Source organism: Puma concolor, chromosome B3 (genome assembly GCF_028749965.1).
Source record: "Puma concolor isolate L17-30 chromosome B3, mPumCon1.1.hap2, whole genome shotgun sequence".
NCBI classification, from domain to species: domain Eukaryota; kingdom Metazoa; phylum Chordata; class Mammalia; order Carnivora; family Felidae; genus Puma; species Puma concolor.
In genome coordinates this window covers 117,958,067-117,985,163 of record NC_141672.1, presented here as the reverse complement: position 1 = coordinate 117,985,163, position 27,097 = coordinate 117,958,067, and the positions used below count along the sequence as shown (strand labels likewise).

The 27,097-nt window shown below is 48.1% G+C and overlaps 1 protein-coding gene across 1 annotated transcript; it reads right to left on the bottom strand.

The window, feature by feature from the left end:
* Window positions 1-782: 782 nt before the first annotated feature.
* Window positions 783-21,779, bottom strand: SCAMP5 (secretory carrier membrane protein 5). Its single transcript, XM_086711236.1, has 7 exons — window positions 21,624-21,779; window positions 9,872-9,935; window positions 8,928-9,056; window positions 5,510-5,666; window positions 4,261-4,362; window positions 3,716-3,833; window positions 783-3,451 (listed from the first exon to the last, which is right to left on the bottom strand). Exons 2-7 carry the CDS (start codon window positions 9,876-9,878, stop codon window positions 3,257-3,259), a joined length of 708 nt encoding a protein of 235 aa, XP_086567362.1. The 5' UTR covers window positions 9,879-9,935; window positions 21,624-21,779; the 3' UTR covers window positions 783-3,256.
* Between the last annotated feature and the right edge of the window lie 5,318 nt (window positions 21,780-27,097).

The following is a 27,097-nucleotide window of genomic DNA, read 5'->3' as shown; positions in this document are numbered from 1 at the left end:
TGCCCTGGGCCAAGCCTAATTGTCTGACCTCACCCCACATCCTCATACCACACATACGCACTGTTCATCCTTGTGGCACTTAATACTGAACATTTGCCGAGACTTTCCTGTGCTAGGTGTACAGGATACAAGGCTAAATCAGACCTGTCCCTGCTCCAGACAAGCAGGGACACAGGGAATTACAGAATAAGATCCTCCATGGGGAAGCATAGGGGCTAAACAACCAGAGGCAGGGAAGCCCTCTGAGGAGGTACTCTAGGTGAATCTTGAAGGATGACCAGAAGCTTCAAGTGCCAGCACAGCAACCCAAATGGAGGGCACAGCCTTGGCAAAGGGGTAGCAACATGAGAAAGCATATTGGGTACACTTCACTGCCTTCTTCATTCTCTGGCACCCAGACCCCCATAAGCCCTGTTTGTTGAGGCTGCTCAATCAGCTGCCAGTCTCCCATCAGTGAGACGTGAGGTGACCCCCTGTGTTCTATCCTTGCCCTTGTCTTGCAGCAACCATCTGGACCAAACCACCCCTCACCCGTTAATCCAGGCTTCTACTTCCTCCTCAGGCAACTCAGAACTCCTCCTTCTAACAGGCAGGAGGCCTCTGTGGTAATTTCAAGGCCTACTCAAGGCTGCCTCAGAGAAAGAACCACAAACAGATGTGTGACTTTTGGGCCCTGGGAAAGACAGGCCACAGACCCACTTGACCCACCCTACCTCCATGTCCCACAGCCCACAGTGAGGCTCCACACAGGCCCACATGAAGACACAGGACGCAGCAGGACACACAGGGCCAAATGTTCCCCTTTATTATGGTTCACTCAGTTACCACAGACAGACATTAGCTCAGGCAGGTCAACTGCCAGTTGGACAATGGTCTGTGTCCCCCAGAAACAAGGAGGAGCAACGGGCACCAGCAAAATGCAAAAGCAGGTCACTGGCTGGCCAGACCTGAGGATTCCCAGAACTGACCTGGGCCTTCCTCCAGCACTCCCCCAAGACAGACCATCCAGCAGAGATAAATTCGTGCCCAGCCCCCACTTCTCATACCGGTTCCCACCCTAGGAAAGTGCATAGTTGCCTGGAGACGCAGCATCCCAGGGCCTGGACAAGCTGGGCCACAACCAGGTAGCAGGCCTTCCCAAGAGCAGAGCCAGGGCATAGCCATATAGGTCTGGGCCAGGAAAGAAGAGGGGCAGGTAGGACAACAAATCGACCACAGGTGGCATCCAACAGGAATGGGAACCACCACAGCCCTCCTGGAGCTACTAGAGACCAAGGGAAAGGGAGCCAGAGGTCTAGGGTAGGGGAGAGGAAAAGTGAAGAAAACCTAGACCTAGGGTCTCTTTTTAGGTACTAGAGGCTTGTGACTAGAAGGCTCTGCCTTCCAGAGAGAAAATGGTAGAGCAGAGAGCCAATCATACTCTGGCCCAAGCCTAAAGGACCATTAGGAAGAGAACTTTCCAGAGCCCTTGGCTCCCCTTACAGAAAATGAAGTACCTGGAGCTCAAAGCTCAGATGGTACCTGGAAGCCCAAGTGCTGGGTTCCAGCCCAGAGTGACCAAGCTGGGTTTGGGTTTCCAGGCTAAACAGCCCAGGCAGAAGGGAGGATGGAAAACAGGTGGCTGCTCCTTTGCGGAGAGTCCACTCCCCTCCAGGCCTCAGAAAGAGCCAGGGCCTCCACCAGCAACATTTTCACGATGCTTAGAACAGAACAGCCCCACAAGACTTAAATCACCACCCTGCAAGGGAAAAGGAGTTCTGACAGGGTGAGGAAGGGCCAAAAACCAAGTCTAGTAGGCAGAAAGGAGCAAGTAATCTTGATTTGAAAAAAAAAAAAAAAAAGCCAGAGGGCTTTCCCTCCCATCCGGTCTACCCTGAAATCCCATTCCAGCCATTCATTGTGCTTGTGGATAGGACTGAGCATGTGCTTCTTCCTGGGCCCTGACTTCAAGAGCCCAGAAGTGCTCTGTGACCAAAAGCAAGCTGGGGTGGGAAGAGACACCCTCTCCTCTCACTGGGCCCTGCCTGCCTTCTCCTCCAATCTTCCGTCCAGGCTCAGCCCTCTGAGCCTGCCCCTCTACCAGACCCAAACAACAGCTATAGCTCCCAGAAATCCAATGGTCTTTCAGAGACACCTGGCACCTGCCCAATGGGCTTGGGCCAGCCAGATCTCCCTCAAAGACCATTACTTGCATACCCTCTGCTCCAGCTGCACCTTTATACCCCCAAATCACCTGGACACCACCCAGCTCTTCAGAGAAGACAGTGGAATCTGCCTTCATGGGTAGCAGATGCCACCTAGCATGGGACGAGGAGAGTGACATAGGCAGAGGGGCTCAAGGGGACTCTGGAAAGAGAAGGAGGAGAAGCAGGACAGAGAAGAGAGGAGCCTTCCCCTGTAGGCCACACTCTGAGAATCAAGGAGATGACCCTGCACTTCCACTCCCTGGGAGTCAGGTTCCCAGGTGAGCTCTGCATCTCCAGCTGCGTGCCCTCCCACGTCACCACTAAAGCTCAGCTCCTGTCTACTTCCTTGATCTGGGAATGGGCTCAGTCTCAGGAGCAGACACAACTGGCACACGCAGCCTTGGGGAAGACAAAGAAAAGCCACATGGGAAAGACAGAGACCCTGGGCAAGAAAAGAAGCCACAGGGAATCTGACACCAGGAAAAGAGGAGAGGAGAAGTGGGAAGTGGAGGAGACCAGATCAGAAGGAGCAAAGGAAGATCCCTGGCCTGTCCCCACCCTCCTACCTACCACCCCCATGAGCGCTAAATACTGTTGCTTCCCAGTAAGACCAAAAGTGGAGACAGTTTCAGCTCATGACCCTGGGGAGGGGCCAGGCTTTCTGCTATGCCTCCCTGGCCCATAAGGGATCCCTGGGCCAAGGTCAGATCCCTGGTGGAGGGTGGGGGCTGGTTGAGTTCTAAACATACATCTAGCACCACAACAACAGAGACCTCCACTGTGTACTATTTCACAAGGGGACATGGACATAGCTACCACTGCACGGGACAGCTCCACGTGCAGCCCACAGCTCTCAGAGTTCTGAGAGCAAAATCCAGAGGGGTGGGGAAAGGGGGGAGACATATACATATATATATATGTATATATATATATAACTCTGATTCTTTGTACAAAGTGGGGGAGGAGAAAAGGGAGGGGGGGAACCCTGCTTGGTCACCACAACTGATGATGTGGCTTGAGTCCCCATCCCACTGACCCCCAGCCCTGCCCTCCTGGTAGGCGTGGCTGGCTCACATCTCATTGGAGTATGTGTAGTTGGGGGTGGCGGAATACTGAGTCTGCGGCTGATTCATGGCACCCTGGGCCGCCCCCATGGCTGCATTCTGGGCCGCCTGCTGCACGTGTGGGTTCTTCCATGCCCCCGTGGTCCACTCCTCCTGAGCTTTGCTGAAACTCCCCCCACTGCCCCGGTAGAATTTATGAACCTGTAGGAGGAGGAGCACAAGGAAGGGTTAATCAAAGGGAAGGGGCAGACCTTCCAGGAAAGACCTGGAAACCAGAGACAAGTCCCTGTAAAAACCAATCCTCCCTCCCACACCTGCCCTGTGTACTAGGAGCAAAGTCCACCAAGCCGTTCTAGAGTGAGTCCCTTGGAAGACCTCTGGGTCCTCCTGTAACTTGGAGGAGGGTCGTTACAGATCGCAGCCCCTTCCCAAAGCCACCCTCTCAACCTTGAGGTGACCACATACCATGCTGAGAGCGATGAAGGAAAACACAGCCACAACCGTGAACATGATGGTGGGAATGAGCATCACCACTGCTGAGCCAACGTTTGTTCCGAAGAAGGAGATGGTGGCGATCCAGCCGCTGTAGAAAGAGGCCAGCTGTGGGGCTGCCGGCATGGTGACGGGTAGCCAGGAGCCACCCCACCACAGCCAGGAGCCATCTCAATGTCACAAGGAGGGGCCATATCATTGGATGCAAAGAGACCATCCAAAGGGCCTGTGTCAGTGGTTCAGAAGAATCCTGCCCCATGGCTCAGGACACAAGCTTCTCAGGCATAAGGCTTCTTTCCCTTGGGTTCTCCCATGATGCCTGACACACCTTAGCACCCCCAAAAGCCACTGCGAGGTTCTCCTTCCCCCCTGATGCCATGGGTATGTCACTATGACAACTATACTACCCTGATTCCTCTCACAGGCTAGGCAGCTAACACAGAGAGGTAAACAATGGACACACCCGAAGTGCCACCCATACCAACCCTGGGTCAATCCCAGACACCCCGGTCTCTTACCAGACTCCCCAGCCTGGGATGCCCACAGCCTGGATGATGCTGATGACCAGCTGGGCCATGAAGGTAAAGAAGAATGCCATGAAGCTGAAGGAGCTGTCAGTCCTGCACCAAAGGAGATGACTCCCATCACCTGGGAAGAGGGCCAGGGCTTCCCTGCCTTCAGGACCCCCAAGCCCTTCCAAGTTTAAATGAGTATGCAACAGACAGAAGAGACCCAAAGGCTTTAATTGAGAGGCAAAAATGGGACAGTGTTTACGAGGATCTTTGCAAGTTTCCGTGTGTAAGTTTCCGTGTGTTAATCTTGTGCGTGCAACATTACATAGGGAGAGATCTCCTCATAAATGGACCCTCACAGTACATGGATGGTTGGCCCTATTGGCATAGAAATAGATGGGTCGATTATGGTAGGAATAAGTAACCCCATCGTCAAGGGGATGGACAGCCTTACTGGCACCAAGATATCTAGCTCCACTGGCACATGGATGGACATTCCTATAAGCTCAGAGACAGAAAGTCTCATTGGTACAAGAATGGAACCCTACTGGCACCAAATAGTAGCCTAATTGGTATACAGTTGGATGATCTGATTGGCAAAGACATCTGAGGCCCCATTAGCACTGAGATTGATACTCCACTGGCACCAAGACAGATAGCCTTGTTGGTACATAGATGAATAGTCCCATTAGCACCAAGACAGAAAGTCTGTTTTACACAAGGTAGACACCCATTGGCACCAAGAGAGTTAGCCCCACTTGTACATGAATGGGTGTTCCCTTTAGCACATTTAGCATCCAATGAGTTGGATGACATCATTGGCACATAGTGTCAGTAGTACCTGGATGACTGGTTCCATTAGCACATGGCAGAGAGTCCACCTGGTGCCAAATCAGCTAGCCCCACAGGCACAAAGACGGGCAGCTTCACCAAGACAGGTGGTCCCATTGGCAAAACTTAACATACAGCTGCCTGGGGAAGGCAAAACTAAAATAGGCCTGATATCTATGTGGTGCCCACCCAAGGAAGTGAGAAAGTAAGGGGTGGGAAAGGAAGGAACTAAGACTCTTGACTCCCAGCACTGAGCTCTCAGGAAGCCCAAGTCCTACCTGGCAGTCTGAGCTGAGGGTGCAGAAGTGAAAGTGAGTCTAGGGGGTGGTCAAAAAAAAAAAAAGTGAGAAAATATGTAGGGAAGAGACAGGGTAGATGGGCAAAGAGACAGGGCTAGGAGCTGGGGTCAGCACCAACAACTTACTTGAAGGCCTTGTAAATGGGCCGAAACCAGCAGACGTAGGAGCAGGGTGTGAAGAGGATGAGCCAGAGAAAGGCCAGGCCAAAGTTGGTGGCTCCCCCGCCTCCGATCAGCCACGCGAGACAGCCCACCAGGTTCACGGCCAGCGTGACGCTGTTCACTGCAGACCCAGGAGTACATGCACGCACAGAGACAAACACCAGACACGCACACAGACACCCAGGCCCATGCAGAGATATGTGAGCACCCAGACATGGACACACACACACATAACTCAACAGACCCACAATCGAACACATGGAAACAGCATATACACAGAGAGGTAGATACACACAAACATGCATGAAAACCACATTTACAGAGATTCACACCCACAACGCACATCAGAGAATACACACAGATACACGAGACACACATGCATACACACACAGAGGGAGTACAGACTGTAAGAAAGAAAACTGGAAGCTTAGACCAATTCCATTCTCCTCCCCACACCCACTCCTAGAGATCTGAGAAATCCGGAGAACAAAGAGTCTCCAGAGCAGGAACCCAGAGCCTCAGCCCAACAAGCCCCGTTAAAGGGCCCCAAAGCCTCCAGGTGGTAGAAATGCTCTTCTTATAAGAATGGCTTCAGCTGCTGGCCCTCCCATATTCACAGCAATCACCAAGCCCAAGGCACAGGAAACCCTTACATCTTCTTGTGCAAGGGGTCCAAAAAGTGGAAAGTAAAAGGCCTCGTGGAAACATCTCTTCAAGCCGTTGTACCATCTACCCTGCTCTTAAAATGGGGCATGCATTGGGGCGCCTGGGTGGCTCGGTCGGTTAAGCCTCCGATTTCAGCTCAGGTCATGATCTCACAGTTTGTGGGTTCGAGCCCTGCATTGGGCTCTCTGCTGACAGCTCAGAGCCTGGAGCCTGCATTGGATTCTGTCTCCCTCTCTCTCTGCCCCTCCCCTGCTCATGCTCGCTCGCTCTCTCTCTCTCTCTCTCTCAAATAAATAAACATTAAAAATTAAAAAAAAAAATAGGGCATGCAGCAGTGGCTGGGATCTCAATCTCTATCTAATTCATTTCTTAGATAACTATTATGCCACTTCCTCCAAGAAGCCTTCCTTTACTACTCCAACTTTATTCATGTCCCATCCCTCTGACCTCTTTCAGACCTGGGCTGCTCTCATGCATGGTTTCCCAAGTACAAATCCCAGCCCATCAACCACACTAGCTCTGCAAGAGCAGAATCCAGGATCCCTCTCGTCTGTGTCCATATACTCTAGATGAACTCAGAATCACAGCATCACTGAGTCACAGCCAGCAGAAACCTCATACACAGGGCTTCTGACCTCAGGGCGCTCCCTTCCTCAAACGTTAAGTTGAGTCCCTTCAAGGCTCCACAAAGATCTGCTGAATAAACAAAAGCAGGCGGGCTCACTCGTGGCCTCAAACACGAGACATCTGGTCTTGGTTTCTGAATAGAACCCTTAAGCATCTCAAGGGTTATATACATTTCCTTGGGAGCATAGCATCTGGCAGGTGCCTGGTGAGGACTTAGGAAGATATTTATAGCCCTTAAATCCAGCCCCTGGATTTTCTCAGGGGCAGAGTTCCCAGAGCTCAGGGTCAGGTGGGGTGCTCCCCAAGTCTGCTCTGACAATGCTGTCACCTGGGCATGAAAACCCATCTCAGGGCCCCTCCTAACACCCTGGAGCATTTCTTCCTGTCCCCTTCAGTTGTATTTCCTCCATCTCTGTGTATTGCCCCCCAATTCCCCACAACTTTGGTGTTCTTACTGATTTTATTTGCTCTTTACATAGAACAGATATTAACTTGTTTTTATATTGGTTTATATCTCTCTTCCCAGATCCCATCTCTCTCCAGCTCCCTGGATCTAGTGCCTCTGTTACAATTATTCCACTACCTCTTTGGAACAGACATCCATTGACTTGGCTACTCTCTCTCCAACCATCAGCTTTTTTCTATCTCCACTTCTCTCTCTGTCAAGCTTGGATTCCATAATTCATCACACTTTTTCTAATTCCCTCCCCTGCCTGGTCTTCTGATCACAGTCACCCTTGATGAACACAATGCCCACCTGCATCTGAGCTGAATGTTGCTAGAAAAGAAGGAGCCTACGGAGAAGCTTGGTAGGACTATGAATTCACAGCAGCCAACCCCAAACAGACCCTGAGCATGGCCCAGAAGTCTTCAGGGTCATGTGTCTTTGGATAGTGTCCTCACCCTCTGCCCACAAATGCTATCATTCTAATCCCACTTTCCTCAAAACTCCCATCCTCACTTCTACATCACATTTGATGGGAAGAAATAGAAGCCATCAGAGGCAACCTCCTCATTCTCTTCCCAACATCTACAGACCTTCTCACACCTGCCCCATCTCTTCCTCCTCTCATGTTACACAGGGAAAGATTCCTTCTCTGCCCAAAGGCTAAGCCAGGGCTTGAAACTGAGTCTGTCTGTCCCCACACTCTTTCTATCACTCCATGAAGGACCTGCTGCAAAGACAGCATTCTTTACCACCTTCCTGGCACAAGCAATCACCTCCCCAAGTCAGCAGCTAAGTGCAGGCCTGACTCAAGGCAACATCACACCTGACACACCCTGCTGTGGTCACACTGCAGGTCTAAGGTACCTTGAGGCCAGTACCCAGCACAGGAAAACCAGCCTGCCCTGCGTGTACCTGCCTAAGAGGTACCTTTGACCAGCCTGGGCAGAGCAAAGTCCCATCCCCCTAAGATGACACTTTTCCACCAACCTGCCACAGCCCACCAGCAACTGGAGTCTTTAAACTCTGGATCTCGACATTGTAGAACATCAGAACTCTAGATTCTTAGAGAAGTACAGACCGCACAACACAGAACTCCTTGGAACCACGGTGATCACTGAGCCAACACCCTCTTCCTATAAGTGAGGAACCTGTGGCTTAGGATATAGGGCAATCAGCCCCATTTGATCTTGTATCTCCCAACTTCTAGTCAGTGCTCTTTTCTCTGAGCAGTTTTCCAAAGAAAGCAAGACAAATGTGGCTTTGAGACAAGGATTCCCCTCCGAATCCAGAATCCGGAGGTCCTGGCAGCCACCTGGAGAACCACTCCAGTGGGAAGGGGAAGGGAGAGCAAAAAGAGAAATGATGCTACAGACAGAGCCCCTCACCTAGATGCTCTGCGAATGGGAAGTGTAGGGAGAGAAGGGAGGAGAGGCCTAGATGGGGGGCAGGGAGGATGAGGGAAACCAGGGCCCAGATGGGTAGTCAACCCATGAGCAGAACCTGCTGGGAGGTGGCCCATGCAGATGCTGCAAGGGTGGACAGCCAAGCCCGCAGGCACCCCACCTTGATGTCTGGCACGCACCAGCCGTCCTCCCTCCCCCACCCCGCCCCCGTGGCCCACCCCCATCCTACAGCACTCACACATCCAGAGGTAGTAGAGGCGCTTGGTCATGCTGAGATGCTGGGGAGGAATGTCTGCCTCAAAGTCTTGGTAGAAACATGGCTTCAAGGGGATGAATTTGGGCAATGGTGGGAAGTTGTTCACTTTCTCTGTGGGTGAAGCACATCACATAGCATCACCTTGAACGTCCCCCTCCCCGATGACCCAGTGTGATCACTCTTGCCCTGGTTTCAGCTGTCCCCCGGCCCCTGTGGTCACAGGCTACTTTGCTATCCCCACACAGCCATCCCTGCTTCCTCAAGTCTGCTACAAGGTTCCCAAAATAACCAAAGGCCCTGAGGCAGTGTTGCTGTCTCTCAGAAGAGAAACAATAAATACTGTCCATCAGGGGCACAGCTGCCTCCATGGTGGGGGAGCCAGTTCCAGGCAGATGAAGCAGGATGGGTAAGCCTGGAGACAGGAGTTCCCGTGTCCACTCCAATATTCATGTTCAGGAGCAAGTTACCACCCCTCCCAGGACCTCCGTTTATCCAGTCGGGTAGGGCTTGAGCTAGATAGTGTCTAAAGGTCCCTCCAGCTCTGGCACTGTGTTTGAGCCTTTGGAAACCAAACAACTCAGAAATCAGAAGGAAAGGGTCTCAGAGTATTAAAGAGCAATAGTGACAGAGGGGACAGGGACTGAGCCACCCTTGCTGCTTATCACTCAGATGGCCAGCAGGACCAAGGCATCAGGGTGCTCAATCTCTGGTCCCCAGGGTCAGAGATCTGACAGAGAGCTCAACAATGTCATGTTGAGGGTCTCAAATAGATAGTCTCAGGGGGAGACCAGGGAAAGCCTGGGGAGAACAGAAAGGAGGACAGAAACAACTTGACCTCCAAAAACTAAAAGGGATAAGGAAACTAGGAAGGGGGCCACCCACCCTGTGCTCACCTGCATATCCTATCCACATGACCCTGTCCTTACCTGCCATGATGGCACGGGTGGCACCAGCTGGCCCAGAGGCCTGCCCACACCTCTTTGTCTTGACCTGGAAGGAAAGAAAAGCCAGAGAAGGATGAAGATCAGGCCTGGCCCAACCCAGTCCCTCTCTCAGCCCTGGTAGGGCTAGAAGCTCCTTAGGGAAGAACTGGGCTGTAACCCCCACAGTGGGATGAACCCAATGGAGGCAGCTCCCACACTGAGCCACCAGCCCTCCTTCCAAGCACTCCTGCCCTTTGTTTGAAGGCATAAAGTCTATCTTCAGAAACAAACCTGGGAGGGGATTCCATGAGGGAAGGCAAATGACAGAGAAGGCCTGAGGAGACTAGAGACCTCTGAAAAAGAAAATTCTATTCCTTGACCCTGAACATGGCAGACCTGGCATCAGTCACAGGCTGGCCTCCCCACTCTCCTGCCTTTGCCTTCCATCAGTTGTTCACTTACTGGGGATTTGTAATATGTTAGGCACCAGGAGACAGCACGATGTGGTTCCTGCCCTCTGCATGAAACAGTCAATAACCTGTGGAGTACCTATGCTAAAAGGGAAGGGTGGCCACCATGAAAATATGCACAATATAGAGCAAGGTGATCTAACCCAGTGTGGGAAGTCAGGGAAATTCAATGTAAGCAGTGAGCAAAGACCTGAAGAATACAGAGGAGTTGCCCAGAGCAAGGCAGCCTTCCAGGCACAGCAGAAGGCAAGCACAGACTCTGATGCAGGAAGAAGTCTCACACTTTTATGGGAAAGAGGGCGACCTTGGCCAAAGCAAAGAGTACAAATGGGAAGCAGCAGGAGTGAGACTGGAGGGGAGGTGAAGGAAGCAGGGAATGATTCTTGAGGCCCTTAGGAGGCAAGTTTGAAGGGGCTCAGAGGTGGCTCTGGGGAGTGGGGGGAGTGACACCATCAAGAAGACTTCCTGCCAGCTTAAACCACTGATTGCATGATGGTGGGGCTATTAACTGAGATCTCCATCATGGGCAGAAACCAAAAGAACAGGCACAGGGTCCCAAGAAATACAAGAAGCTGCTGCCTTACAGACATGCTAAGTCCAGGGCTGCCTTGTGGGCATTGGGAATATTCAAAATCAGAAAATGGTCTATGACCAAGCACCAAAGTGATGCAACACTTAAAAGTTGGGTAGAGAGTTCTATAAAGCTTAAAAATAGGCAAAACAAGGGGAGGCTGGGTGTCTCAGGTGGTTGAATGTTGGACTCTTAATTTCAGCTCAGGTCATGATCTCATGGTTCATGGGATCAAGCCCCATGGAGGGCTCTGTGCTGGCAGCACAGAGCCTGCTTGGGATTCTCTCTCCCCCCGCCCTCTCTCTCTGCCCTTCCCCTGCTCTCATTCTCCTGCTCTCATGCACTCTCTCTCTCTCAAAATATATAAACAATTATATATATATATATATATATATATATGTGTGTGTGTGTGTGTGTGTATATATATGTATATATATATATATATATATATATATATAGGCAAAACGAATCTATGGTGTTAAAAGTCAAGAGGCAGGGAAACAAAAAATAAATAAATAAATAAAGTCAAGATAGTGTTACCATTGAGGGAGCAGGGAACATAAGCTGAAGTATTGGTAATGGTCTGCTACTGGGTCTGGGAGCCGGTTACATAGTGTTGACTTTGTGCAAATTCATCAAGTATGAGATTACAATTTGTTCACTTTCCTATGTGTTAGGAAATTAAAAGTTTGCATAAAAAACAAGAACAAAAACAAAAAACAAAACCCTCGTAGAGTTCCAGTCAAATTCCTCTGGATCCAACTAAAGGTTTGGGCAGTTATAATCTTTTTTTTTTTTCTTAAATGTTTTTATTTATTATTTTTGAGAGACAGAGAAAGAGCATGGGGGGGCGGGGGGAGTGGAGGCAGAGAGAGAGGGAGACACAGAATCCTAAGCAGGCTCCAGGCTCTGAGCTGTCAGCACAAAGCCCAATGCGGGGCTCCAACTCACCAGTGGTGAGATCATGACCTGAGCTGCAGTCAGACGCTTAACCAACTGTGCACCTAGGCGCCCCATAATCTTTTATTTAATGCTTTTTTTTTTTTTTTTTTTTTTTTTTTTTAAGAGAGAGACAGAGTGCGAGTGGGGTAGGGGCAGAGAGGGAGACACAGAATCTGAAGCAGGCTCCAGGCTGTCAACAGAGGCTGATGCAGGGCTCAAACTCATGAACTGTAAGTTCATGACCTGAGCTAAAGTCAGAAGCTCAACCGACTGAGCCACCCAGGCGCCCCAGGCAGTTATAATCTTTAATGGCCCCTTTGTGATATTAAATCAAATACCTATATAGAAACCCAACAACACCTACTATAAAAGGGAAAAAGATAGGCATGATAGAGGGCCACAAGAAATGACACCCTTATACAGATGCATTCATTGTAGCATTGTTTGTAACACCAAAAGATTGGAAACAATCTACACATCAATAGAGGACTGATTAAATAAATGGTACAGTCATACAATGGACTGTTCTGCAGTCCTCTGCAGCTATTTTTTTTTCTATTTTTTTTTTTAATGTTCATTTATTTTGGGGAGAGAGAGATAGAGTACGAGCTGGGGAGGAGCAGAGGCGGGGCGGGGCGGGGCGGGGGTGGGGGAGCTCAGGCTCCAGGCTCTGAGTTGTTAGTACAGAGCCCAACGCAGGGCTTGAACTCAGGAGCTACGAGATCATGACCTGAGCCGAAGTCAGACACCTAACCGACTGAGCCACCCACGTGCCCCTAATGTTTATTTATTTTTGAGAGAGAGAGAGCGTGAGTGGGGGAAGGACAGAAAGAGAGGGAGAGAGAGGATCTGAAGAGGGCTCTGCGCTGACTGCAGAGAGCCCGATGCAGGGCTCAAACTCACAAACTGAGATCATGATGTGAGCTGAAGTCAGATGCTCAGCAGACTGAGCCACCCAGGCAACCCCTCTCTGCAGCTATTAAAAAAAAAAATAGTGATGTAGGGGTGTCTGGGTGGCTCAGTCAGTTAAGCATCCAACTCTTGATCTCAGCTCAGGTCTTGATGTCAAGCTAGTGAGTTTAAGCTCCGCACTGGGCTCCACACCTATTTAAAAAAACAAAACAAAACATGAAGATCTTCATGATTACTAGTCATTGAAAAAATGACAGACATAAAACAGTCTAGACAACAGACAACAAAAGATATAGACATAGTCAAAACAATATGCTACCTTTCATAGTAGGAAAAAAAAAAGGAGGGGAGAGGAGAATAAAAATGTTTTTTCCTTTTTACCCAATAATCCTACTCTGGTTATTTACCCACAAATAAGAAACAATAAATACATATGTCATTCAATGTGACACTATTTTGCAATAGCAAAATGTTGGAAGTAACCTAAATGCAACTGTTTGAATAAACTATGGTATATCATTCAATGGAGTACTACATAGATGTAAAAAGAATGGAGATGATCTCTATTAATTGCTGTGGAATGACTTCCAGGATATACTGTTAAATGAAAAAAGCAAAATACAAACAGGTATAAATACTATGCTATCTTTTGTGCAAAAAGGGGGGGGAAGGGGAAAGAATATACATACAAATTTGCTTATTTTTGCAAAAGAAGCACAGGAAAAGTAAACCAGACACTAAGGAAAAAAAAAAAAAATGGCCACCAAAAAAATGTGATAGAAGAGCTAGGATGAATAGTGAGACTTCCCTGGGCAAAAATTTATACATACTTTGTACATATAATATCTTACATATTCAAAAATGTACACCAGAAAGAAAAGCAATTCTAAAAGTGAAATAAAATCAAATGAAGCTAACTGTACAGGAAACTGATAACAACCACATAGAAAAAAGAACTAGCCAAGTAACTTTATCAGAGCACTCTGTGTTCTCTTAAAAGGATACATCTCAAGGACAAAAATAACTGGAAAGAAACCTGAAGTATAAGCAACTTTACTGTTACTGTTGGTATAGTGTAGCAATGCTGAAACCTTGTCACGTGTACCCTAAGAGAGGACATATGATGTCCGGGGTTGATGTCGTTGGAACCTGGGTTCTCACTGTTAAGAGTTTGGAGAGAGAATATGCAATGTGGGAAAGTAAGAGCCCAGGAAAAACAAGTTTTTTATACATGTTTCGGTATCATTACATCTTAGTATTATTATGGAAATAGTTTTTTTTAAGTTTTATTTATTTATTTTGAGAGAGAGAGAGAGTGTGCGAGTGCAAGCAGGGGAGGGCAGGGAGAAAGAATCCCAAAGCAGGCTCCAGGCCATCAGCACAGAGCCCGATGTGGGGCTCGAACTCACAAATTGTGTGATCATGATCTGAGCCAAAATCAAGAGTCAGACGCTTAACCCACTGAGCCACCCAAGTGACCCCGGGACATCTTTCTGAATTAAAAATCACGTAAATGTATCATCTGTTCAAAAATATAAATGGAAAAAACAAAAAAAGGCAGAAGAAGATGAGCTGGCAAAGAATGAGAAGGAGCAGCCACTGAGGCAGGAGGAAAACCAGGAGAGCATGGGGTCTCCAAAGCCAAGAGTAGACAGTGGACAAATATGACAGATGCCACTGCGAAGTCTGGCATGAAAAGAGCCGAACACTGAGGTGCATATAACACTCAAAAACATCAAGTCATCTGTGACCCTGCAAGAATTGTTTTGACGGCCATGGAGATGTGTGGGGTGGGCAGTAGAAGCCAAATTACAGCTAGCTGAACAAGCTAGCAAACTGAGAGTAGACACAGACAGCTCTTTGAAGAAGCCTGCCTAGGAAGAGAATAGAGATAGGTGAGATATGGGATCCAGAGAGGGCTGCAGCTGATGATTGTTCAAGATGGAAATAAGCTAGGGATGTGAAAGATCAAGGGAAAGGTTGCATTTACAACAGACACAGAGGTTAACCGGAAAAACAAGCCCCTAAAAAGGGGAGAAGCACGGGGTCAAGGAGGTGGGACAAGCCCCAAAGCTAGCAGATGGGAAGGAGAACATGATGCAAGCACATACAGGCTTGAGACCCTGGAGAGGACAGTAAGAGTCCCCTCCTTGTATCTGCCTCAATTTTGTTTATTGTATAGGAGACAGGATGGGGTTGAGAAGGAAGAGGTAAGGGTGGAGAACCCAGCTAAGTCAATGGACAATTACAACACAGCCTGAGAGATGCCCTGGAAGAACAAGTACAAAAAGCTGTGGGAACAGAGGAGCACCTCCCTGATCTGTCCTGGAGGAGTCACAGAGGGCTTCAAAGAAGAAGCAATATCAGAGCTGAATCCTGAAGGATGAATAGGAGTCGGCCAGGAGAGGATAGGAAAGCAGGTGAAGGTCAGGAGAGCAACAGCATGCATATTCAAGGGATTGAAAGGGTAGAGCAAGAATGAAGCTCAAAGTGAAGGGAGGGAAGGAAAGGCAAAAATAGTGCTGAAAGGTAGGAGGGGCCAGGTCATCCTGGCCTTGAAGGCCACCGGCAGAATTTGGGCTTTATCCTCAAGAGCCTTGTGAGCCACTGAAATATTACATTCCTCTTCTTTTAAAAAATATAGCCTTGGGGCACCTTGGTGGTTGAGTCGGTTAAGTGTCCAACTTTGGCTCAGGTCATGATCTCAGGTCATGATTCGTGAATTTGAATCCCACACTGGGGGTTCTCAGCACTGAGTCCACTTCAGATCCTCTGTCCCCCTCTCTCTCTGCCCTCCACCACTCATGTTCTCTCTCTCTCTCTCTCTCAAAAATAAATAAATAGGGACTCTCTCAAAAATAAATAAATAGGTTCAGTCAGTTGAGTGTCCGAATTCGGCTCAGGTTGCAATCTCATGGCTCATGAGTTTGAGCCCCGCTTCAGGTGAACTCAGGTCCCACTTCAGGCTCTACGTGGACAGTGTGGAGCCTACATGGAATTCTCTCTCTCTCCCTGTGTCTCTGCCTCTCACTCACTGGAGCTCTCTCTCTCTCAAAAATAAATTAACTTTAAAAATATATAGTAAAATATATATATGTATATAGCCTGATAGGGCACCTGGCTGGCTCAGTCAGTACAGCAAGTGACTCCTGATCTCAGGGTTGTGAGTTCAAGCCCCACATTGGGCATAAAACTTGAAAGGAAGGAAGGAAGGAAGGAAGGAAGGAAGGAAGGAAGGAAGGAAGGAAGGAAGGAAGGAAGGAAGGAAGAAAGAAAGAAAGAAAGAAAGAAAGAAAGAAAGAAAGAAAGAAAGAAAGAAAAATAGGGGTGGGGGGTCACCTGGCTGGCTCAGTCAGCAGAGCATGCAACTCTTGATCTCACAGTTGTCAGTTCCAGCCCCATGTTGGGTGCAGTGATTACTTAAAAACAAAATCTTAGTGTCAGAGAACTAGAGACAGAGAGAGAGAGAGAGAGAGAGAGAAAGTCTCATTGTTAACTAATTGTAATTTAAATAAAAAGTAAAAATATATTTGTATAGCCTCACCGTTTTGGTTTTTTTTTTTTTTTTTTTATAAAATGAAAATATGTTGCTTTTTAGCTATGTATAAAAATATTTGCAAGTTATAAAAAACAAAGTGCACACGGCGCCAGGGCGGCTCAATCAGTTGAGCATCTGGCTCTTGACTCTGGCTCAGGTCATGATGTGGAATTGAGCCCCATGCTGGGCTCGGCACTGAGCATGGAGCCTACTCAAGATTCTCTCTCTTTCCCTCTACCCCTCTCCCCTGCTCGTGCTCTCTCACTCTCTTTCTCTGTCTCTCTCTCTAAAAGAAATGTTTTTAATCTTAAAAAAACAAAGTGCATAAAGTTGAAAATAAAAGTTCTTCTAAACCCACCTTCTCAGAGGCCACCCCTTTAACAGTTTGACCTTTAGGGTTTTGTTTTTGTTTGTTTTTTTTTTTTCAAAGTTTATTTATTTTTGGGACAGAGAGAGACAGAGCATGAACGGGGGAGGGGCAGAGAGAGAGGGAGACACAGAATCGGAAACAGGCTCCAGGCTCTGAGCCATCAGCCCAGAGCCCGACGCGGGGCTCGAACTCACGGACCGCGAGATCGTGACCTGGTTGAAGTCGGACGCTTAACCGACTGCGCCACCCAGGCGCCCCAAGGGTTTTGTTTTTAATGTATATATTAGCATACATGACCAAAACGAGATCATTTTATACATGCTGTTTTATAACCTGTTTTTTTCCACTCAACAATATCTCTTGAAAATGTTTCATATCAATGAATACAGGTTATCTCAATATTTTTAATGACTGATCAACTGGGTTGATGCTATCACGGCCATGAAGCAGGTGTGACATGGGTTGATTTGGCAATTCAGAGGCCACAGTTTCAGGAAGTGGTGGGTGGGGTAGAGGCCAGCTGCCAAGAAATGAAAACAGGAGGAAGAGAAAGGAACAAGTCTAGCAGACTAGTTTTTCCAAACTTTTAGCTGAAATTAAAAAAAAAAAAAATTATGTTTTTTATTTATTTTTGAGAGAGAGAGAGAGAGAGGGCAGAGAGAGAGGGAGACACAGAATCCGAAGCAGGCTCCAGGCTCTGAGTGGTCAGCAGAGAGCTCGACGCAGGGCTTGAACTCACGAACTGTGAGATCATGACCTGAGCCGAAGTCAGGCACTTAACCAACTGAGCCACCCAGGCACCCTTGGCTGAAATTTTAAATACACACACACACACACACACACACAGAACATCAGTGACAACACTGAAACACCATAAAGCAAAGAACGAACAGCCGTCATCTCTGGGTAGTGAAATTGAAGTTGTTGGTTTTCTTTCTTTTTATCTTTATTTTCTAAAATTTCCACAATGGCTCATATCACTTTTGTAGAGGACAAAGCAACAGGTTTACAACAGCAGCAGCTGGAGGAGGACATAGGGTTAGAAAGGTTTATCCAGATAGAATACTTGAGCATTTATATTTAGAAGTGGGAGGAAGGCATTATGGAAAACAGTGGAGAGGCTGAAGATACAAGAGAAGGGAAAATAGCTGATGGCCAGTGGGACCTCAGAAGACAGAAAGGGCCAGCATCCATAGCGTAGAGTAGGAGCATTAGACTAGGAGCCCTCCTTCCCCTAGGATTTGAGAAATCCAATTCAAGAAATGGGGAAACATGGTTGCGGCTTCACCTCCCACATACCTAACCAACCACCCTCTCTGTGAGTAGAGTTTTAGGAGAGTAGTCCAGTTTGGAAAACTCCTCCCATGAAATGGAATGGGGAGCTGATGGGAAGAGGGGAAGGGTTTCTACAAGTAACGGAGGGACAGCTGAGGCTGTAGACCATGCTCTGAAGTAGAACCAGACTGCTCTGGTATATGACAGCCCCCAGAAACTTCCACATTCTGAGTGTAGAATCCAGATTTGAGGGGTCTGCTGTTAGAGTGGGACATACTAGCAAAGTTGTATGGCTGTTGAGAGCGCGGGCCGGTGGGCCATGGGGTCTTGGAAGGACATGGAAGGTGTGGGACAGAGAAAATGGAGATGTTAGGAAACTTGAGGTCTCCTCGAGGTCACAAAGCAGATAAAATAGAAGTTAAACTGTGCTTCAAGAAGACTGAAGCTTAAGATTTCAGAGGTAGTCACATGCCAATGATGACCAGACTCAAATGTGGCTGGTAGAAAGGGTAGTAGAAGGAGGCAATGGAGTGAGTGACGGTGGTCCAGCACTAAAGTCCTCCACGAAAACAAAGAAGAGAGGTGTGTGTGCATAGGGGGCAGGTAATAACTCAGATTGTGGGAGACTCAAAGGAGGAGACTCTAACCCTGCTCCAGCCTGACTCCCATCCTGCTCCCAGGCTGTCACCCAAAGGTGTGCCCATGGTTACAGAGAAGTCAGTGTAGCAGATTATGGATGACTCAGTGCAGGAGAAGCCAGAGGACAGAGCAAGGCTGTTTCCTTTGTTAATCCAGAGAATTTAGGATTGGGAGGGCTGTGGAAGGTTAGGGTCACAGTAATGGAGCGCTCTAAGCTACTCTGCCCTTATTTCAGAGCTAGCCTGTATGTGTGTGTGTGTGTGTGTGTGTGAGAGAGAGAGAGAGAGAGAGAGAGAGAGAGAGAGAGAGAGAAAGCCTGCAGTCACTGGTCTCTGCAAACCAAAATTCTTAGACTGCAAAATGGAAGAAGGAACAATCTGTTGTTCAACTGAGGTTTTCATAATATTGGATAGAGAGCTAGAGGGGTGCTACATACCTCCTAAAAATGTAGGTCTAAGGAAGCACCTCCTTAGTTATTAATAAGATAGCAAACACTACCTGAATTTTGTTCCAAAGAACCCAGACTGTCATTTATTCCATTTCTTACTATGAAGCTGGGAGGACAGAAAATCTTGAAGTGGAGAGAGTGAGGTCCAGGGCAGAGAGAAGGGAGTCAAGCCTGGCCTCAGATCAGGCTAGAGACCTGGGGCTAGTTCGAGGGCTTCCTGCTTACCAGCCTTCCCTCCTCTCTAGCATGAGTCTCTCATCCTTGGCTTAGCAATGGTCATTTTCTTCCCGTCTGTCCAGAGCCTATCTGCTAAGATGGAAGTTCCCCGCTCTTGCTCTACCTCTGGTCCCCTTATCCCACCCCAGACCCCACATCCCCAGCCCTGAAGTCCCAGAACTATGAATCATCCTCAGAAAACAGCACTCATCTGGCATTGCTATCACTGTCGTGTGATTACTCTTCAGTACCCGTGCTGATCCCGAGCCTGACATTCAAGGCCTCGTGTCAATCAGCTACAAACTTCCCAAACCACCACCTCTGCCTCTCCACCGTAGGCTGACCTGCCTCTGACACAACCTAGTTTCACGCAGAAGATCATGTCCAGCCACCTCCTTGGCCTCCAGTGCCCCATACCCTGTCACCTCCTCTAAGTCCTACTATTTCTTCACATCCCACCTCTTCTGGGAAGACTTTCCAGACATCCCTGCTGCACATCCCACTGCTTAAATTCTGAATCTGTTATTGGGCAGCAAGTGCTCACTCATTCTCATCCAATCTCTTCCTCACTCCCTCATGGATGAGTATTCCAGGAGGGATGCAGCACAGCACAGCACAGGGATGCAGCACAGGGCAGGGCACAGAGCACAGTCAATCCCTGTTCTTGCTTAAGATTTGAGTACCCTCCCAAGGGGTGAGAGTGGAGTGCCTGCTGCCCTCCCCCCAGTCAGGCTAAGCCCACAACCTCTGTCAACCCTGCTCTACCACACTTCCTCCTGGAAACTTTCAGAGATTCCAGGCTGTCAGCAGGGAACAAAGTGGAGTCAGTAGAGGAAATGCTGTGGGGAGGGGGAAGAGGTGGGGGGAGGGAGCAGGAAAGGAAAAGTTAGAAGAACTGGGAGGGACACTCTAAACTAGAACAAGTCCCTTCCTCAAGGGAGGACAGTACTTAGTCCTGTTACTTCTTCCCCAGAGAAAAGTGCTGGCAAAGAGCTACCCAAGAGGGGAACCAACTTGTTCAGAGGTAGCCAATTAGCCAGGGAAAAAGTGAAAGAAACAGCTACAGAGCCCAAGGCCCCTACCCAGAGCTCTCCTCCCAGGATCCCACTAACTCTCCACAGGTTTGCTACACCAAAAACTCTTTCTGTGACCTATTACCAGAGACATCCTTTCTCAGCTCTAGGGACTTTGCCTTCAGGCTCTCCAAGTGAACCCAGGTTAAATTTAAACTAACAAGATTTGTATAGCCCCAAACAAAATCTGTCAGTCATGCTCCTACAAGAACCATTTCTCCTTCAGAGCCCTGCCCCTGTGCAGGTAGAACAGGTAGGGCACAGGCTGCAAAATTCTCCAGACTTCCGCCACCCCGTGGGCACCTTCACATGGCTGGGGTCCCAGGGGGGCCTCCCCAACAGCTGTGCTTAGTTCCTACCGCTTTGCCCATACCACTCCCAGGGAATGCTCTTTCTTCACTCTCCCCCATCCAAATCTCCCCTCCCCCCAGAAGTCTATTCACTGGCTCTCGCCTCCCTTTCTCCTTATGTCCCTGGGAAAGTCTGCCAGGCCCTAGCTGATTTCCCCATCCCGGAGCTGGGGCATTACCGGTTTGAACCGCCAGAGATTGTGATGAATTCTCAGTAGAAATCTCTACTTGGTTTCCCCAACCCCCAGAGCAGGAGCTCCCTGAGGTAGGGGCTGGGATGGGTTCCCAAACGCCTCACCCCCACCCTCATAGCCAACTCCTGCCAATATTGGAATGAGCTACGTCCTGCGTCCCCAACTCACTACCCCAAAACCCTGGTGGAGCCCAGGCTCAATCAAGCCAGTGTACCCATCCCCCATAACCCTTAGGCGGTTCGGACCCGCCGACTAAAGGTCGGGAGAGGGACAGGGGACACAGCCTGGGTCCATCTGCAGGGACCTCTTGTGAGAAAGGACCCAAAGGAGGCCACTGTCACCCCGTCTCCAGTCGCCCCCATCCTTGGCCATGTGCAACATCTCCCCCACCCCCCGACAGGGGGAAGAGGCCGGTTTCCAGGGAACACCAGGTGGGGCTGGGGGAAAGGAGGGCCCAAGGCCCAGGCTCCAGAATCCAGGGGTCTGACGTCACCCAAGACCCAGGTTCCCTCTGCGGGAGCTGGGAATGGGGATGGTGGGGGTTAGAGGGACCTGGAAGCACCTGGGGCGCTCTTCTCCTGCCCCAATCAGGGAAGGTCACCTCGACTCCCCACCTCTCTAGCAGCTCGGCCTGCCTGCCCCTGCATGCAAAGGTGAAGCGTAGGGGGTACAAAGCTGGATAGTGGGTGACCGCATCTCGCCCTGCGCCCAGCTTCCCTGGAAATCCCTTCTCCCGGCCTTCAGGCCCAGGACTCACCCGCCGCTGCCGTTCGGCTGCCGAAAGGCCGTCGCCCTGCTCTGCGCTTCACCCAGCGATGCGGCGCGGAGCCTGCCGCGAGCCGCTCCGGGGCTGGGGGCGGGGAGCGCGCGCGCGCTCCTCCTGCCGGCTCCTCACGCGCCCGCGCCACCCTCGCCCGAAGCAGCAGCAGCCGCTCTCGCGAGACTCCCGCGGCACCTCTAGGGCCGCTCCTCCCGCGCTCGCGAGAAGGAAGGCCTGGCCACCCACGCACCTTACAGGAACTGTCCGAGGTGCTAAGTTCCCAGGCACGGCCGATCAGGTGGTTGGTGGGTACAAAGAGAACAAGAATACGTGGAGAACTAGAACGTAGAGAAAAAGAACCAAAGATGGGAGCCTGGTACCAGCAGCCAGAGCCTCAGCTTACAAGTCTGTAAATTGGGAAGAATAACCTCCCATGCTGACCCCAGGGGCTGCTGGGACGTACCAGAAAAGAGGAGAGAGAAAGAGCTTTGCGAGCAGGATAACTGATGACGGTCCTTCAGATCCGCAGGCCCAAAGTGACAGAGAGAAGACAGAGGATGGAAAATCTTAGATGAGACATGAAGAGACAGAAACAAGACATAAGGAGAATGAACACATAGATCCATGGAAAGATGGACATAGACGAGGAGAGTCACGAGCATAAAGACATAGAAACACGGAGAGACAGAGACACGGAAAAATAGGAGAAAGAGAGAACACGAAGTGAGAAAGAAATGAGAAAGAAATAGGGACAGGCAAGCTACACAAGGGAATAGAAAGACAGAACTTTAGAAAGAGAGACACAGAATAAAGAATCAAAGAGACTGTGATAGGCAGAGATGAACACCTAAAGAGAGTAGAGACCAGGGTTAATATTTAACAACCCAGAACTAGTGACAGTTGAGAGACCCACTTGGAGAGACGGGGTGGGGCTGGGAGTGAAAGATAAGCTTTTATTGTAAATGGTGTTTACATTGTAAACCTCCTGTGGGATCTCTACTGCCAGAGCCACCCTCTGTCCTGCCAGAAAATGGCTCCTGCCCTCCACAGTGCCCTCCACTAACACTATCCTAGGCCTGGAAGGGGGCCTCAGTGGGTGGGAGACACTGCGGGGATTCTTTGCCCAGAATAAGGGCCCATTGTCTAGCTCTAGCCTGCTGGGAGTGGGGCCTCACTCCCACAGCTGGGATGGAAAGGGGGTAGGAGTGAAGAAAAGCACACAAGAAATAGTGAGGGAGAGGGAAGAGAAGGGAGGGAGACTCAGGGGCTATGCAGGGTTGAGCAGGAACCATAATCTAGCCACCAGGCCAATAAGGAGGAAAAAGTCATGTGCTACAGGGCAGGACCCTGGGTTCTGCTGTTAGTCCTGTGCCTGGTTCACTCACATGGTCACTGCTCTCTGTCCCTGCTTAATGCAAGCTTTAACTGACTTACAGAGCTGTGGGGAGGACCCAATAAGATGATGAATGGAAACCTGAGGAGGTTGTCAAACCTCCTACAGGAGAGATTCTGGGAGTCCACGTGAGCCTCAGGGAAGATATAGGGATTCCCATGAGCCTTTAGGAGAGAGGTCTGAGGTCCACATTGGAGCTCACAGAGTACATGTCTGGGACACATATGGAATTTACAGGAGATATTTGTGGTTCATGTGGGTCCTACAGGAGAAATGTTTGGGTTCCCATCTGATGACCACAGATGACTTTTTCCCAGTCAGGAGAATCAGAAGGGCATTTAATTTCTCCAACAACTAAGGAAAGAAAAGTATCCATGTCTAAAGTCATAAGCACACTTTTGTCCCAATAGATTGCACCTTTAGAATGTGGGTAAATGAGGGGAGCCTGGGTGGCGCAGTCGATTAAGCGTCCGACTTCAGCCAGGTCACGATCTCGCGGTCCGGGAGTTCGAGCCCCGCGTCGGGCTCTGGGCTGATGGCTCAGAGCCTGGAGCCTGTTTCCGATTCTGTGTCTCCCTCTCTCTCTGCCCCTCCCCTGTTCATGCTCTGTCTCTCTCTGTCCCAAAAAAAATAAATAAAAACATTGAAAAAAAAAATTTAAAAGAATGTGGGTAAATGGAAGGGAATAATGCTGTCAGTAATGACAATCATTTAAACAAACTTTTATTCAACAATTATTTGTTGATCACCTACTATGAGAAACAGCATAGTGCAGTGGTTCAGAATATGGACGTAGAAAGCAGACTACCTGGCTTTTCCCAGCTGTGTTAGTTTGATCAAGGTACTCATTCTTACTGAAACTTAGTTCAGTGATATTATCAGGTGATAATAGGACCTGTATCTTAGGTTTCCTGTGATGATGAAATGAATTAACACCTGTAGACACATGTAACACACGGACAGTGCCTGTTACAGTGTTTGTTTATACTGTGTACACTGGGAATATGTCTTTCTGATGGTTGAGGGCAGGAATGAGAAAGCCTGGGCCAAATCATGCAATAATATATACAAAGCTTCTTCTCAAATATGGTGAATGCCACATGCCACTCACCAAACCTTGTCATATGGCTAATGCATGATAGACAGAAAGACATGCTCTCTCTAAAGGATGCAAGGCATGAAAAACAGTGAGGATGTCTAATTCTATTGCAGGGAGGGAGAAAGTAACTGGGAGCAATAATCCAATCTCTCATAGGGTCAGCTCCAGGCTGCTTGTCTTTTCTTGCCCATCTATGGCTGCTGAGGCATGTCCAACAAAGGGTCTCTGGGATAATATAGGATAATATATACGTTACAGGCCAGTAAACAACTGAAAATACAAGAGGACTTCTCTAGAATTTACTAAATAAATGCATTTTACTAAATAAATAGCATTTAATATGTCCAAATGAGATGCTAAGCCTCATGACTATTCCATAAAGTTGTGCTATTATCCCCAATCTGTATATGAGGAAAGTGAGGTTCAGAAAGGTAAAGTGATATGCCCAAGGAAACAAAATGGATGTATCTAAGAAACTAAAGAACCGGTATTTAAAAAATACCTGGTTTAAAAATACCTAAGGTTGAGTTTCCCCAGAAGCGGGCACCGTGATAAGGATGTGAGTACAAATAGTCTGTTTGAGAGCTGATCCTAGGAAGCACTAGTAGAGGAGTGGAAGAAGTTGAAACAAAGAAATGAATAATAATAATAATAATAATAATAATAATAACAACAACAACAATAATAAAAGCAAAGTGCAATAATGAGCAGGTTACCACTATGGGCAATGGGGGGCAGGGGTCCATCCTACTGGGGACCTCTGGAACACACTGCAGAGTACAACACAGTTGTCCCACCAGACAAATGAGGTTTGTTTGAGCTAAAGGTTGAGGGCTTCTGGCATTTCTAGATTTTCCTGTGTGCCTTCTGAGCAAAGAAAGCCCTCAGGCAGAAAATTCCAGGGACCTTCAGTAAGAAGCCATCAGATGGTTAAGGAAGTATGAAGACAGCACTATGTAGTAGCATCTACTACAACCAAGATGTAAACCCAAGTCCGCCTGGCTCTCAAGCCACATCATGCTTCCTCCAAGGTAGGCCATTAGTCCTGTGGAGGTTTGCAATATGGAGTCTCCTTAGTTAAGAAAGAACTCCCTGCTCCCCGCATCCTCTTCATGCTTCTGGTCTTGTGAGATGCCAAATCCCTACACTTAGCATATGTTTCTAATCGCACAGCACTGCATTTACAATGATACATATTCTTGCCTCCAGAACCATGGCAATGTCCGAGTAGCTCATCAAGCTCACTTACTACAAAGGTGGGCAACCCTGAAACTCAGAGAATTCACCTTAGGTCTCCCCATACAGTGCCTCTCCCCTCCACACCTCCTCCTTACCACCCTGCTCCTTGTGTTTGTCTTCTCTCCCCAACCAGACTAGAAACTCCCCAAGGCAACCCACAGAATAGGAAAAAATACTGACAAATCACATATCTGATAGAAGACTTGCATGTAGAATATATGAAGAATTCACAGGGGCACCTGAATGGCTCAGCCAGTTAAGTGTCCAACTTGTGATTTCAGCTCAGGTCATGATCTCATAGTTTGTGGGATTGAACCCTGAGTCAGGGATTGGGATCCACTCTCTCTCTCTCTCCCTCTCTGCCTCCTCCCTACTCAAATTCTCTTTCTCTCTCTCTCAAAATAAAGAAATAAACATTTTAGGGGCACCTGGGTGTCTGAGTAGGTTAGGCATCTGACTTCAGCTCAGGTCATACTCTCACAGTTAGTGAGTTTGAGCCCTGCATTGGACTCTGTGCTGTCAGCTCAGAGCCTGGAGCCTGCTTTGGATTCTGTGTCTCCCTCTCTCTACCCCTCGCCCATTCATACTCTGTCTCTGTCTCTGTATTTCTCTGAAAAGTAAATAAGCATTAAAATTTTTTGAAAAAGAAATAAACATAAAAGAAAGGAAGAAAGAAAGAAAGAAAGAAAGAAAGAAAGAAAGAAAGAAAGAAAGAGAAAGAAAGATCTCCAAAGAAGATATACACATGGTCAATAAGCATATGAAAACATGCTCACCATCATTAGTCATCAGAGAAATGCAAACCAAAACCACAATGAAACACCATTTCACATCCACTGGAATGGTTATAATCAAAAAGACAGATAATAAGTATTAATGGAGATGTGGAGAAATCAGAACCCTCATACACTGTGGGTAGGATTGTAAAATAGTTTAGCCAATTTGGAAAATAGTCTGGCAGTTCTACAAAAAGTTAAACATAGAGTTACAGTTTGACCTAGCAAAGTATAAACCCAAGAGAAATAAAAACATAGGTTCACAAAAGACTTGGAAATTTATTGCAACTTTATTCATAGTAGCTAAAAACTGGAAATAGCCATCAATAAGAGAATGGATAAACAAATTATTGTATATTCATACAACGTAATATGACTCAAGGATAAAAATGAATAAGTAACTGATACGTGCAAACAATATGGATGAATCTAAAATACATTATACGAAGCAAAATAAGTGCCCCCCCCCTCAAAAAAACAGCACTCTATGATTCCCACTTATCTGAAGTTTAACAACGGGAAAATTAATGTGATCCAAATAGAATAGTGGTTGCTGATTGGGAGATAGACTGACTAGAAAGTGACAGAAGAAAACTTTCTAGGGTGATGGAAATATTCCTGATCTTGTTTTGGGTGGTAGATACAAGTTATATAAAATTGTCAAAAATTATTACACTGAAAACTTAACATCTGTGTACTCTATTGTATGTAAATTATAACTCAGTAAAGTATTGTTAGCTTAAAAAGATGGGGATCCTGGGAGCAGCTTGCATCTAAGAAACAAGGATGATTCCCAGCCCCCAACCTCTGGCTGTGTAACAAGCCCTAGTCAACAGCCACTCCTCAGTGCTTCCCTTCTACAATCAGTGCCTCCAATAGACCACTTGGGGGCACCCACGCCTGCAGTGACTAAAACTTGCAAGAGCTAATTTTCCACCGCTAGGTTGCTCTGCTGGCAGCTGTA